Here is a 15,541-nt window from a genome sequence, read left to right as displayed (position 1 = left end):
GAAAGACACAGCAACTGGGAGGACACGAACTGGGAAGACACAGATACTGGGAAGACACAAACTGGAAAGGCACAGAAATTGGAAACACAGAGAATCTGGGTAGAGACAGAATCTGGGAAGACACTAACTGGGAAGATACAGGAACTGGGAAGACACAAACTAGAAAGACACAGCAACTGGGAGGACACGAACTGGGCAGGCACAGGAGTGGGCAATGCCTCCGCTCCAGAGACACTGGCAGGCGAAGTCCCCAGAGCTGTGAGGCAATTCTGGCTCTCCAATCCTGTCAGCATTTGGCTGCAGTTCTCCCTTGAGCACCTGACTCTCATGGCATCAATTTGTCCCTCCCTGGCAGAGCTAATGGACTACAGAGGCTTCATCTGGAGGCTAATGGCTCTCACGCAGCCGCTAGCAGGGACCCACGCTGGGCTGCGGTGGGGATTTATGGAGAGCTGCTCCTGAGTAATTGCTTTGTGTGCTTCCAGCCCTCTCTCTGCTAAGTGAAGCCCTGCATGCACTGCCTCAGCTTCCTGAGCAGAGAACAGGCTCACCACGCTGCTGATTACCCAGCACTGGATTACAATTCAAGATGAAGATCAGCTGGAGAATCCTGACACACTTGCTAGAGGGGATGGCTTGGGAGGGGAGAGGGAAGTGGCTTTTTCCCCACTGATGGGAGGGCAGGAGGGAGACACAGGCAATTTCCATTCATGATTAATGGGAACACAGCAGCCTGGAGAGCTTGCCAGAGCCCAGGAAACCTCTGTTTGCTTCTTAGGTCAGTCATGGGGCTTTGGGAAAAGTGGTTTGGTCTCTACCAGCCCCCAAACTGCCTGCCTCATCTTGGAGACCAGCTTCATGGTTTGGGATGCAGGTAACAGCAGGCTGGCTGCAAACTGCCATCACAGCATCCTTCTGGGGGCTCAGTGGGGTGAGGGCTGCTCCACGACTGCTCACTTGTACAGTCCTTCTGGGGGCTCAGGGGGTGAGGGCTGCTCCATGACTGCTCTCTTGAACAGTCCTTCTGGGGGCTCAGTGGGGTGAGGGCTGCTCCATGACTGCTCACTTGTACAGTCCTTCTGGGGGCTCAGTGGGGTGAGGGCTGCTCCATGACTGCTCTCTTGGCTGATCCTTCTGGGGGCTCAGTGGGTGGGGGCTGCTCCATGACTGCTCTCTTGAACAGTCCTTCTGGGGGCTCAGTGGGTGAGGGTTGCTCCATGACTGCTCTCTTGAACAGTTCTTCTGGGGGCTCAGTGGGGTGAGGGCTGCTCCATGACTGCTCTCTTGGGTGATCCTTCTGGGGGCTCAGTGGGGTGAGGGCTGCTCCATGACTGCTCTCTTGTACAGTCCTTCTGGGGGCTCAGTGGGTGAGGGCTGCTCCATGACTGCTCTCTTGTACAGTCCTTCTGGGGGCTCAGTGGGTGAGGGCTGCTCCATGACTGCTCTCTTGTACAGTCCTTCTGGGGGCTCAGTGGGTGAGGGCTGTTCCATGACTGCTCTCTTGTACAGTCCTTCTGGGGGCTCAGTGGGTGAGGGTTGCTCCATGACTGCTCTCTTGAACAGTTCTTCTGGGGGCTCAGTGGGGTGAGGGCTGCTCCATGACTGCTCTCTTGTACAGTCCTTCTGGGGGCTCAGTGGGTGAGGGCTGTTCCATGACTGCTCTCTTGTACAGTCCTTCTGGGGGCTCAGTGGGTGAGGGCTGCTCCATGACTGCTCTCTTGAACAGTCCTTCTGGGGGCTCAGTGGGTGAGGGTTGCTCCATGACTGCTCTCTTGAACAGTTCTTCTGGGGGCTCAGTGGGTGAGGGCTGCTCCATGACTGCTCTCTTGTACAGTCCTTCTGGGGGCTCAGTGGGTGGGGGCTGCTCCATGACTGCTCTCTTGGGTGATCCTTCTGGGGGCTCAGTGGGTGAGGGCTGCTCCATGACTGCTCTCTTGTACAGTCCTTCTGGGGGCTCAGTGGGTGAGGGCTGCTCCATGACTGCTCTCTTGTACAGTCCTTCTGTGGGCTCAGTGGGTGAGGGCTGCTCCATGACTGCTCTCTTGTACAGTCCTTCTGGGGGCTCAGTGGGTGAGGGCTGCTCCATGACTGCTCTCTTGTACAGTCCTTCTGGGGGCTCAGTGGGTGAGGGCTGCTCCATGACTGCTCTCTTGTACAGTCCTTCTGGGGGCTCAGTGGGTGAGGGCTGCTCCATGACTGCTCTCTTGTACAGTCCTTCTGGGGGCTCAGTGGGTGAGGGCTGCTCCATGACTGCTCTCTTGTACAGTCCTTCTGGGGGCTCAGTGGGTGAGGGCTGCTCCATGACTGCTCTCTTGAACAGTCCTTCTGGGGGCTCAGTGGATGAGGGCTGCTCCATGACTGCTCTCTTGGGTGATCCTTCTGGGGGCTCAGTGGGTGAGGGCTGCTCCATGACTGCTTACTTGTACAGTCTTTCTGGGGACTCAGTGGGTGAGGGCTGCTCCATGACTGCTCTCTTGTACAGTCCTCCTGTGGGGTCAACTGCATGAGGGCTTTCCTATTAGTGCTCTCTTGTGCATAACACTTGGAGGCATGAACTTGTCCTTCCCTTCAGCCAGCTGGGGATGTGCCTGGAGTCAAGCCAGAGGTGTGACAAGGAAACTAGGTGTTGATGGAGCATCCCAGACCCGCCCGTGAGAGAGGTCCAGCTCCTCCTCTCTATCAGCACTCAGACATGCAGAGATCCACACCAGCCATTCCCTGGAGGCTCTCCAGGGCAACCTGTGCCTGGAAGAACCTGGTTGCCTCCACTTACCTACAGAGCAAGCCCAGAGCTGCCAGACGAGAGACAGGAAGCTGCTACTTACCTACTCTGGTTTTATTTCTCTTCTTCTTTCCTTTTCCTTTCTTTTGGGGCTCTCAGAAGCGTGTTCAGTCTGGATTGAGGTTACAACCTGGGTAATGCTTCCTTGCCTGAGATTAAAAAAATGAAAAGCCTGTTGCCATAGCAACCTGACTCTGCTCTTCATTACCATGGCAATCCTCAGGAATTATTAAATACTGAGCATGTTTGGTGCATGCTTCCCAGTACAGCTGGTGCAGGGCTCAGGTCGGGATTCTCCCTCCATCCTAATCTGTTTGTCTGTCTCATCTTGGTTAACTCTTCCTCTGCCCTCAGCCAAGACTGCCAGGGGAGGGAGAAGGAGGTGTGTGTCATTTGGGACTTCATGGAATGGTCTGGGTTGGAAGGGATCTCCAAAAGTCATCCAGTCCAACCCCCTCTGCAGCCAGCAGGGACATCCTCGACTAGATCAGGTTGCCCAGAGCCCTATCCAGCCTCAACTTGTATATCTCCAGGGATGGGGCCCCAGCCACCTCCCCAGGTGAACTGTTCTGGTGTTCTACCATGCTCATGGTGAAGAGGGTTTGAGTTTGGGGTTTTCTCCACCACATGCTGGTCTGCATGAGCTGGGCTCTGGGTTTTCTGAGGTGAGTCCCAGAATCACAGAATTAACCAGGCTGGAAAAGACCTTCAAGATCATCGAGTCCAACCTATCACCTGACACCTTCTAATCAACTAACCCTTGGCACTAAGTGCCTCATGCTGCCTCCTCTTAAACACCTCCAGGGATGGGGACTCCACCACCTCCCCAGGAGTCAAAGCACCTCTTTGTTTCCCCAACCTCTTTGTTTCCCCAACAGTACAATCAGTGGTAGAGGATTGCTGTTTGCAGGCAGGCTGCTTGGCAGAGGGAGATGCTCCCACACTTGCCTTGCTCTGCTCTTTCCCTGCTGCCTGTCTAGAAACCTTATCAAGCATTGCAACAGGAGAGGTGGTGGAGTCCCCGTGCCTGGGGGTGTTTAAAAGAGGCTTGGATGTGGTGCTGAGGGATGTGGATTAGTGGCAGTGGCTTAGTGGCAGTGATGAGGTTGTGAGCTCTGGGTGAGTGATTGGATTTGATGATCTCAAAAGGTCTCTTCCACCCTTGGTAGCTCCACGATTCTATGAAATAAACTGCTCCAGCTGGAACAGAACCGTGGCAAGCAGGGCTGAGCCAGGGAGCTGTTCCCGAAGGAGGATTGTGAAGGTCCAGTGCAGGTTGCTTTTTGGTGGGGGTCAGAAAGCAGTGCCCCATTAGTAGGATAACTTGACTGGCCATGCATTGCCTAAGATGATGACTGCTGTCAGAGGAGGGCTGCACACTAGCTGGGACCAGTGGCTCAGACCGCAGGGTTGCACTGGCACCTTGCATTCCACTGCTGAGAGGATTGTAAATGAGATTCAGTGCCTGCTCCTCCCCCCCTGGCACCGATGCAGGGATCCAGCTAAGCATAGCCCTTCTCTCCCTGTCTCTTTGCTGTGCTTTACAAGCAGCACCACACTCGTGCAGCTCCTGGCACCCCAGTGACGTTCTGGGAGCTAAGTTGCTGCCAGCAACAATTAAAAAAGAATAAATCAAAATAAAATTAAACCACAACCTGCTACATCTCCTCGGGAGCCACTTGTGGGCTTCAGCTAGAGGAGTGTGAGGAACAAACGTAGCTATTTGTGGAGAGAGGCAGCAGCAAGGGCCATTAGGCTCTGCTGTCCTCACACAAGCCCTGCAGTAGCTACTTTCACCCTCTGGCTGCAGGACTTGTGCCCACGGAGCAGGGCAGCTGATTTTGCAGGGGGTGAGGTGGCAGCTCTTCCCCTGAGGTCTAGGGAGCATCACAGTGCCCTCAGCACCCTCCCTTCCAACCAGGCACAACCTGCACTGGCATCTGCTCTGTGCAGACAGAGGGGAGAAGGAATCAGAGCAGCTAAAACAGCAACCATGCCTTTGCCTCAGGAGGGTCTTTAGCCTCTAAATCCCCAACCCAAGGGAGTTTCCTCTCCATGCCAGCCCTCCCTGCCTTACTTCTCCCTTTGCCATGTCAAATCAATGCCTGGCATCAGTCCTCCAGAGGTCTTCTTGTCCCCTAAACTATTCCTCCTCTCAGTGGGGTAAATCAGCCTTTTATTGGGAGTCTAATGGGATGAGGACTTGTGTGCAAGTGTCTTGAACTCACTGCGAGCATGACAGAAGCCAAATAACCCCAGGGGGACACACTCCATGTGGTATGGCAAATGTGGATGCTGCCCACCGACTGCATTACTCTGCAGACCCTCTTCTGTTGGTCCACACATCCTGGAACTGTAGGCAAGACCCTTCTGGTTAAAAAGAGACACAGCACAGCTAAGGGGGTGAATAAGCTCACATACAGTTGGGCTCTTGCCTCAAGGGGACATGTGGAAAGTCCTCCCTCTCCCCACTGACCCCAAAGTAAGCTCCATCTGTCCCAGCAGGGGCCCAGCTCTGCTCTCAGGGGCATTAATTTGCTCCTCCACCTCATGTGTACACAACCCTACTGTGGTTGACCTTTCTCCATTCCTCTGGAAGATTCTACAGCACAGAAAGGATAAAGACCCTCATGTTCACTCCAGGATGTGGCTTCTAAGGACACTTGGTGGATTGCAGAGCCCTGTTTCCCCCTTGGGCAGCAGGACCATACACACACACACACATACACCCCAAGACTGACAGCCCCTGGGGGAAGCTGAGATCATTTGAGCAGCTCCCTCACTCAGAGCATTGCTGTAGGTTGGAGTTGGATGTTTTCTTTGGGTTATAAGCTTTTCCTTTGCCTTCCTGGCATTGCTAACAGTGGAAGGCTTCTTCCATCACCTCAGAGTCTTCCCTTGTGGTGGGGTCGTGGCCAGTGGCTGGACTGGCAAGAGGGAACAAATGCCAGCTGAAGGCAGAAGCTGGATGAGAGTTCAGAGATTATGTCTGGGCTGTCTTCTGGTTGCACAGAGACCTGGAGACCATAGAATCATAAAGCCACAGAATCACTTTGCTTGGACAAAACCTTTAAGATCCTTGAGTTCAACCCTCAACTCAACACCACCATGACCACTAACCCCAAGTGTCATGTCCACAGGTTTCTTGAGCACCTCCAGGGATGGAGACTCCACCACCTCCCTGGGCAGCCTGTGCCAATGCTTTACCATTACACATTTAGGTGACTCATGGAATGGACTCCTAAGTGTTTGCAGAGCTGGGTCACTGTGTGCACTGGGGTTGTTTGCACCTCAGCCTGAGGTCCTGACCAGGCTCTGCTCTCACAGTGGGAGTAGTTTGCACTCATGTGTAAAGAGGTCAATGGCCATTACACCCTCTTCAGCAGCAGGGACCAGAATGTCCTTCCATGCTGCTGTGTGAAGCCACTTTACAGGCAAGGGAACAAACCCTCTGTGCTGAGAAGGCTGCTCAGGTCTGCAGCCCTGCAAGCTGCTCCTGAAAATCCAAGCCTTGCCTGTTTGGTCATTTCACTGGCACCAACAGGACATTTCAGAGCTCTGGTCCTGCTGCCACATTGCCATTGTCCTCTTAAGGTGTTACAGACAGCAACTGAGCAGAAGCAACCAGTGACAGCACTGCTGGTCCTGCTGTGCGTGGGGCTTAGCCCAGCAGCACCCTGTGGGAAGCCTTGGAGGAGATGCTCAGCAGATATTGCTGAATTACAACAGGCAGCCTAATCTTGTTCCTCCTCCAGGGCAAGGCAGGGAGCTGTTCTGGGTTTACCTCCAAGCAGATCAGCTCGCCAGCTCCTCCAGTATCCTGGATCCCATTCCCACTACAGAAGTGCACCCAGCAGGAACGTTGTTGGCGCAACAAAACTCCAATGATTTCCATCTCACACCCACAGACAGAGCTGCAATTCCATCACAGAGCACAGGTCAGGAGTCCTCCTCCTCACACATAATTTAGTTTTGACAGCTCATCAGGATCAGAGGAGCTGGAGACTGCAACTCAGAGGCTGAAATCTTGCTTCACAAAGAGGCACTCAGAGCATCTTCCCCAACGCCTGCTTCAGAGCCGTGCAGGTATTGCACACACCCCTGAAATCCCTTAGCTCCTGAGGGACTTGCTGGTGGTGACTGAGAGGGGCCTGGGAAAATGAATGACCATTTCTGCTCACAAGAACTATCTCCAATTAGAGTTCAGTTGGAAGCTGAGCTGATTGCACCTGGCAGGAGGATTGAAACACCTGAACCCCACACAGGCAAGGGAAGAAAATGAAGACAAGACAAAAATCTCTTGAACCAGGTTCTCTTTTTTTTTTATACATACCCTTCAGTTTTCAAAAGAGCTACCAAAAAAAACCCAACAAACCAGAAAAAAAAACCAACCCACCCCTCAAGGACTGCAACAATAAAGCACTTGGGAGAAAGGCTGCTGACTTTAAGCATGCTTTGGGGTTGGAGTGTTTTGGGGTCGGGGCTGGAGCGTTTCTCTGGGTTCTTGCCTCCCTTCAGCACAGCATGGAAGAAGGAAGCACCAATTTATTCCACAGGAGAGCTCAGCAGAACAAGGCAGGACATGCTTTGGGGTTGGAGTGTTTTGGGGTTGGGGCTGGAGCGTTTCTCTGGGTTCTTGCCTCCCTTCAGCACAGAGTGGAAGAAGGAAGCACCAATTTATTCCACAGGAGAGCTCAGCAGAACAAGGCAGGACATGCTTTGGGGTTGGAGTGTTTTGGGGTCGGGGCTGGAGCGTTTCTCTGGGTTCTTGCCTCCCTTCAGCACAGAGTGGAAGAAGGAAGCACCAATTTATTCCACAGGAGAGCTCAGCAGAACAAGGCAGGACATGCTTTGGGGTTGGAGTGTTTTGGGGTCGGGGCTGGAGCGTTTCTCTGGGTTCTTGCCTCCCTTCAGCACAGCATGGAAGAAGGAAGCACCAATTTATTCCACAGGAGAGCTCAGCAGAACAAGGCAGAGCATGCTTTGCCCGTTACAAAACCACCAGAAGCTGCATGCTTGGGGTCCCAAACACAAGCAGACACATTTTGGAGCACAGAGACTTTGTGGTACCACCCCCACGGCGCTTCCCTTCCCCTGCCCCTGGGTGGGAGATGTGGAGCTGTGGGTCCATGCCATGCATTTTGCTTTCCCCTCAGTTTTGGGGGTTCCTTTGCCTTTCCTACTCAATTTTTTGCCTTTTTTTTTTTTTTTGGCCTTTTTTTTTTGTTGTTTTTTTTTTTAAGCCCTAAATCCCAGGTAGCAGTATCCAAGGTAACAGAGAGGAGTCCAGAGCTGCACATTATCACTGCTTCTGCAAGTTTCATGCAAAACTTAAGCCCATTTCAGCATGCAACACGGTGCTGGTGGCTTATTGTGCTTCAGGTACCTCTAGGGGAGATCTCCCCACTCACCACCACAGTTGGTTGCCTGGGAAGCACGGTTTGGCTTTCCCACGGACACAGACACGTTAAAAGACACCCCCACCCCCTTCCCTCCCCCTCCCCTTATCACTCCCCCCACAGCTGCCCCAAACACGTGTGGGAATGTGCATCTCAGCGCCAGGGGCAGACAGTTCACTTGCCTAGGGGAGCCTGCTGGCTTCAGTACAGTCCCATGATTGCAGCTCCCACATCCTTGGAGGGTCGTCGGTCCTTCACCAGAAAGTTAATCATGCTCTCCGACTTGATGAGCAAGTTGCAGCCCAAAAAGAAGATGCCGAAGATGACAGTCAAGGAGAGGACGCAGAGCACAGCGATCTGCACCACCCTGGTGATGTAGAGGCTCCTCTCGTCGGCTGCCAGGACCGAGGAGCCGCCGTCGCTCGCCAGCACCGCGCCGGTCCCGTTGCAGCAGGCCATGAGCATCCCCAAGCCCTGGGTCCTGTTGGGGTAAGCTCCCTGCTCTAGGAGAGTCTGGTTGAAAAAGGACTCGTTCATGGTCTCTGCACGATCCCAGCTCTCTGGGGAAGGCAGGAGGAAAGCTTCTCCTGCCCCTGCCTACCCCTCATATACCAGGGCTGGGCACCTTCGAGCCACCTGCTGCCTTTCTTCTCCCAGCACCTGGGACGGAGAGCAAACTTCTGGAGGCTGTGAGCAGGTGGAAGCCAAGTGTGGAGCCCAGGGATGGCTCCCGGGTGCCTCCTGGCACGGACGGCGTTAGCGCAAGCCCCCAGGCGAGCAAAGAGAGAGAGAGAGAACAGGCGAAGGGGGCACAAGGGACAGGAAGGCAGCCGAAGGTCCCCCCATGCCTCCTGGCCCTGCCCCTGCCCCTGAAGCTGCCAGCCCGAAGCAGAAGGCAGCAGAGCGATGCCCACTCCTGGGGGCAGGAGAGAGAGCTGGTTCCTGCCGGCTGGGAGCTCCACAAATGCAAGTTCCAAGCTAAAGTCTTCACCGTGTTCAAAGAAAAAACAGCAACTCCACCCCCTTCCAGGCTCCCCCCAGGACCGCCTTCCTCCCCCTCCACCCCCACCCAGGCTGCCCTCCCCTTCCCCGCTCCTGTGCACCCCCTCTCTGACCTGCCATGGGTGCCTGCACCCACCCCTGTGCCACCCCCGGCTGGGGGCTGACCCCTAAGGCCCTGCAGAGCAGCACCTAAGCCATCCTCCCCCCCAGCCCCCCAGCCTGCCCCCCGAAGCTGCCTGCATGGTCCATGTTCACCCTGCAGCCCCGGCAGGTCCCTGTCCCCCAGCAGCAAAGGCTCCCCTGGGCCTCAGGTCAGTGCAGCTCTCACCGATCCCTGGCTGCTGCTCTGTGCCACCCACTCCTTCTCACAGAAGGTCCAATCCAGCCCAGTCCACCCCCAGCTCTACTCAGTGATGCCTGTCCTGTGCCTCCAGATGAGAGATGGATCCAGCCTGCTCTCTGCATCCCGAGATTCCTCTGGCTGAGGGTTTCCTCCCTAGGTACCTTTGCCTCCCTCTTCTCCCCCTCCTGCTCTTTTAGTCCCTTTTAGCACTGCAGTGCTGCACCCCAGCCTGTGCCAAACATCCCTGCCCTGTGCCCATCTCTGGGTGCTGCAGCAGCATCACTGCAGCACGGCAGAGCCTCTCACTCAGGCCCCTCAGCCCCAGCAGGCAATCCCAGGAGAACTTCCATCCACACTCCCCTCTCTGTATCAGTCTAAGCTCCCAAACTGACACCACGAGTCAGGGGGGTCCAGCCCTGCCTGGCTCAGTCCTGACCCTGACCAAATCAATCCTGACCTCGCCCATCCCAGAGCTGTGCCCAGGGAAATGCCACAGCCCATTGGTGTTTGCCTGGAAACATGTCAGGATGGCACCAAGCAGCAGGTCAGCCCCAAGCCAGGACCTTATTCTGCTTTATCTGTGTGATTCTTGGCTTGCTCCCTTTGCCCAGACCCTGGAGGGGATTTTAGTAGCCCTAAAATGAGACTTGCTGAAGGGCAGCTAAGGCAGAGGCGTGGGGCTGGCTGAGGATGGAGCTGGCTTGGCAGACAAAATGCAGCTGATTGCCCTTTTAGGCAGCTCCAGCCTGTGCCACTCTGCTGCTGCTGCTGCTGTGGCTGCAGGGGCTCAAAACCTGCTCCGTTCGGGTTTGACTTGTTGCTTTTTCCTCCCTGTTTTGCACATGGAGCCTCTCTCCCTGAAGGGCTGCCCAGTCTGCGAGGGCGCTTGGCAGCAGGGAGCTGGGAAGAGCTGACGGAACAAGAGCAGCTGCTCCTGCTTAACCCGAGGGCCAGGGAAGATGCCCGAGGGAAACAGAGCATCCCCAGCCTGGCTGGGAGCTCTTCTGCCCGGCTCGCTCCCAGTCTGAAGGAGTTTCTGCTCCCTCTGGTGGCTCCAGCTCCAGCTCCAGCCTCTCCTCTCCCCACACACCCACACACACAGTATCACAGTATCATCAGGGTTGGAAGAGACCTCACAGATCATCAAGTCCAACCCTTTAGCACAGAGCTCAAGGCCAGACCATGGCACCAAGTGCCACGTCCAGTCCTGCCTTGAACAGCTCCAGGGACGGCGACTCCACCACCTCCCCGGGCAGCCCATTCCAGTGCCCAATGACTCTCTCAGGGAAGAACTTTCTCCTCACCTCCAGCCTAAATTTCCCCTGGCACAGCCTGAGGCTGTGTCCTCTTGTTCTGGTGCTGGCCACCTGAGAGAAGAGAGCAACCTCCTCCTGGCCACAACCTCCCCTCAGGTAGTTGCAGACAGCAATAAGGTCTGCCCTGAGCCTCCTCTTCTCCAGGCTAACCAATCCCAGCTCCCTCAGCCTCTCCTCGTAGGGCTGTGCTCAAGGCCTCTCTCCAGCCTCGTTGCCCTTCTCTGGACACGCTCAAGCATCTCAATGTCCCTCCTAAACTGGGGGGCCCAGAACTGAACACAGCACTCAAGGTGTGGTCTAAGCAGTGCAGAGTCCAGGGGCAGAATGACCTCCCTGCTCCTGCTGGCCACACCATTGCTGATGCACCCGAGCGTGGACTGGGGCTGCTGCCCACCTCGCTCCCGGGTCACAGCTTGCGCTGCTGGGGCAGCCAGGGCCACGGGGCCGCTTGGCTCTCCAACACCTCCCTGCCTGCTCCTCGCCTTCGCGCAGCCTTCATCCCCCATCTCTTACGCAGTGCCCGCAGGCCACACCGCAGGACCTTCTCAGCACAAGCAGCACCTCCTGGCACACATTAAGTTCACACCAACCTTGGCCCTTCTGGCCAGGAGGGCCAATGCCATCCTGGGGGGCATTCAGCAGAGTGTGTCCAGCAGATCGAGGGAGGTTCTCCTCCTCCTCTACTCTGCCCTGGGGAGACCCCACCTTGAGCACTGCCTTCAGTTTTGGGCTCCCCATTTGCAGAGGGACAGGGATCTGCTGGAGAGGGTGCAAGGGAGGGCTACAAGGATGATGAGGGGACTGCAGCACTGCCTGAGGAGGAGAGGCTGAAGGCCCTGGGGCTGCTTAGTCTGGAGAGGAGAAGACTGAGAGGGGATCTAATCAATGTTTATCAATCTCTGAGGGCTGGGGGTCAGGAGGGGGGTACAGGCTCTGCTCACTGCTCCCTGGGATAGGACAAGCAGCAGTGGATGGAAGCTGCAGCACAGGAGGTTCCAGCTCAGCACAAGGGCAACTTCTTGCCTGGAAGGGTCCCAGAGCCTGGCACAGGCTGCCCGGAGAGGCTGTGGAGTCTCCTTCTCTGGAGCCTTTGCAGGCCTGTCTGGATGTGTTCCTGTGTGCCCTGAGCTAGATTGTATTGTCCTGCTCTGGCAGGGGGGTTGGACTCAATGATCTCTTTGGGTCCCTCCCAACCCCTGACATCCTCTGATCCTGTGACACATGCAGGAAAAGTAGGAATTGGGTAGCTTGAAGCAAGCTAATGAGATCTGCAGTGTGAGATGGCTCTGTCATCTAGGGCAGAGCAAGACCTAGAGTCTCCCAGGAAGCAGACTTGGGGTTTGTACTGATGATGGAATCATAGAATCATTTCACTCAGAAAAGACCTCTGAGATCATCGAGCCCAGCCCTCAACCCAGCACCACCATGGCCATTAGGACATGCCCCAAAGTGCCATGTCCACACATTCATTTAACATCTCCAGAGAAGGGGACTCCACCACCTCCCTGGACAGCCTGTTCCAATCCCTGACCACTCTTGCAGGAAAGAATTCTTTTCCTAATGTCCAACCTAAACCTCCCCTGGCACAATTTCAGGCCATCTCCTCTCATTCTACCACTTGATAATACAGAGACCAACCCCCACCTCTCTGCAACCCAGCCAAGGTGCAGCCCTTTTTGACACTGCATGAAGATGGATGGGCTTCTCCTAGCCTCCTTTATCAAATCCTCACTGACAAGGCTCGAGGAAGGTGTTGGATCCTAGGTGGAAAATGATCTCACACTGAGCCCCTCCCAAGAAAGGCACCTATAGGGGCAGTGGAGCTGAGTGGGGAAGCAGAGAAGCATCAGAACTTCCTTCCAAACCAAGAAAAGTCCCAGATCATGAGGCAGAGTGCCTGGAGGCATTCAAGGTGAGGCTCTGAGCAATCTGAGTTGGGGATGTCCCTTCTTACTGCAGGGGAGTTGGACAGGGTGACCCCTTGAAGTCCTTTTCAACTCAAACCATTCTGTGATTCTTTCTTTGATCTCCATCTTACCTTGGGAAAACTCCATCACCCCTTCTGAAGAGCCACACAGCTCAGGGCAGGAGCTGTTGTCCTCACCCACCCCTCCCAGCATGTGGTTGTGGTTCAGCACCTTGCACACCCTCACCCCACAGCATCCGGCACCGCCAGACAGTGCCTGCAGCTCTCCACACCCACACCAGCTCCCTTCCTGCTGTCTGGCTTCTGTCTGTTGACCCAGGGTTGTGTCATTACTGTCCCAACCCCTTGTCACCCAGTGGGACAGAGCACTGCAGGGAAGCAGCCCTTCTCCCCCTTCCCCCATGCCCCCCTCCCCAGCCTGTACTTGGAGTGCTTCATTTTCCCTGTGTCTGAGCAGGACCTCAGCACTGCAGGGCAAGGAGAGGTTTACAACCCCCCCCTTGGGGGCACCCACAAGCAGCCCCAGCATTTCAGCTGGGGCAGTCTCTGTGTAGATCCAGCTCCTTGTACTTGCTCAGTAGAAGGACACAGTCGGGTAAAACCAACACAGAATCACAAGCAGGTTGCCAAAGCCCCTCCAGGAGCACCAAGTCCAACCTAGAACCCTACTCTATGAGACTCACCTTAAACCATAGCCCTAAGCACCACATCCAAGCCACCCTTAAACACATCTAGGGAGGGGGAAATCCAAATTACCTGATCCACAGCTGCACTTCATTCCCTTTGTCATGTCCAAACCCAAACTGCTGCTTTCCAGATCCAGTTCTTGGCTGGGTCCCACTCACCCCCCAGCTGTTCAGCTGTTTCAGCAGGGATGTTCCCATTTGCACCAGTGCCCTGAGAACCCACACTTCCATAGAACCACCTGCATGGAAAAGACCTTGAGACCATCCAGTCCAACCATACCTCCTGTTGGACCTGATCCAAACCTCTTTTAAACACCTCCAGGGAGAGTGACTCCACCACCTCCCTGGGCAGCCTGTTCCAGTGCCCCATGACCCTTTCAGTGAAGATTTTTTTCCCCCTAATATCCAAACTCCATATTTGATTTCTTTTCTTTTTGCATTTTCATATTCAGGCTGTCCAGGGAGGTGGTGGAGTCCTTGGAGTTGTTCAAGAAATGTGTGAACATGGCACTTTGGTACAAGGTTTCATAGCCATGGAGGTGTTGGGTTTATGTCTGGACTGGAAGATCTTGGAAGACTTTTCCTACTGACCCAATTCTATGCTTCCAGGATTTCCTTTTTCCATGGTTTCATAACCATGGAGGTGTTGGGTTTATATCTGGACTGGCTGATCTTGGAAGTTTTTTCCAACTGACCCAATTCTATGCTTCCAGGATTTCCTTTATCCATGGTTTCATAGCCATGGAGGTGTTTGGTTTATATCTGGACTGGCTGATCTTGGAAGTTTTTTCCATCTGACCCAATTCTATGCTTCCATGATTTCTTTTTCCAAGGTTTCATAGCCATGGAGGTGTTTGGTTTATATGTGGACTGGCTGATCTTGGAAGACTTTTCCTACTGACCCAATTCTATGCTTCCAGGATTTCCTTTATCCATGGTTTCATAACCATGGAGGTGTTTAGTTTATATCTGGACTGGTTGATCTTGGAAGACTTTTCCATCTGACCCAATTCTATGCTTCCAGGATTTCCTTTATCCATGGTTTCATAGCCATGGAGGTGTTTGGTTTATATCTGGACTGGCTGATCTTGGAAGACTTTTCCTACTGACCCAATTCTATGCTTCCAGGATTTCTTTTTCCAAGGTTTCATAACCATGGAGGTGTTTAGTTTATATCTGGACTGGTTGATCTTGGAAGACTTTTCCATCTGACCCAATTCTATGCTTCCAGGATTTCCTTTATCCATGGTTTCATAGCCATGGAGGTGTTTGGTTTATATCTGGACTGGCTGATCTTGGAAGTTTTTTCCATCTGACCCAATTCTATGCTTCCATGATTTCTTTTTCCAAGGTTTCATAGCCATGGAGGTGTTTGGTTTATATGTGGACTGGCTGATCTTGGAAGACTTTTCCAACTGACCCAATTCTATGCTTCCAGGATTTCCTTTTTCCATGGTTTCATAGCTATGGAGGTGCTGGGTTTATATCTGGACTGGCTGATCTTGGAAGACTTTTCCAACTGACCCAATTCTATGCTTCCAGGATTTCTTTTTCCAAGGTTTCATAGCCATGGAAGTGTTTAGTTTATATCTGGACTGGCTGATCTTGGAAGACTTTTCCTACTGACCCAATTCTATGCTTCCAGGATTTCCTTTTTCCATGGTTTCATAGCTATGGAGGTGCTGGGTTTATATCTGGACTGGCTGATCTTGGAAGACTTTTCCAACTGACCCAATTCTATGCTTCCAGGATTTCTTTTTCCAAGGTTTCATAGCCATGGAAGTGTTTAGTTTATATCTGGACTGGCTGATCTTGGAAGTCTTTTCCAACTGACCCAATTCTATGCTTCCAGGATTTCATTTTTCAGTTTCATTTTCCTTGTCTTTCCATACAGCTTTGTATTTGCTCTCTTTCTCCTTAAATCCTTGCCCTGGCAGACAGGGTTTAGAGCCCAGGCTGCCTTTCAGGCAAGAGTTAATAAAAGAGGGAGTGAGCAAGATCCTGCCAGGAATTAAACCCAAGTGGGAGAGCCTATGGGAAAGAGCCTGTTAACCGGGGGCTGTAGGTCACTAGCGCTGTGTCCTGG

General features: G+C 53.8%; 1 protein-coding gene and 1 long non-coding RNA gene across 2 annotated transcripts; one reads left to right on the top strand and one right to left on the bottom strand.

Moving 5' to 3' along the window:
* Positions 1-655: 655 nt before the first annotated feature.
* LOC135191924 (uncharacterized) lies at positions 656-2,965 on the top strand. The gene is made up of 2 exons (XR_010308883.1): positions 656-874; positions 2,573-2,965. It is a non-coding gene; the product is annotated as an uncharacterized LOC135191924 (long non-coding RNA).
* Positions 2,966-7,080: 4,115 nt separating this feature from the next.
* Positions 7,081-9,198, bottom strand: RPRML (reprimo like). The gene has a single exon (XM_064174530.1). The coding sequence runs from the start codon at positions 8,716-8,718 to the stop codon at positions 8,383-8,385; it is 336 nt and encodes a 111-aa protein (XP_064030600.1). The 5' UTR covers positions 8,719-9,198; the 3' UTR covers positions 7,081-8,382.
* Positions 9,199-15,541: the final 6,343 nt, after the last annotated feature.

The sequence above is a fragment of the Pogoniulus pusillus genome, chromosome 40, assembly GCF_015220805.1.
Source record: "Pogoniulus pusillus isolate bPogPus1 chromosome 40, bPogPus1.pri, whole genome shotgun sequence".
Taxonomy (NCBI): Eukaryota; Metazoa; Chordata; class Aves; order Piciformes; family Lybiidae; genus Pogoniulus; species Pogoniulus pusillus.
Note: the sequence above shows the minus strand (reverse complement) of the source record. Positions and strands in the feature narration are given on the sequence as shown.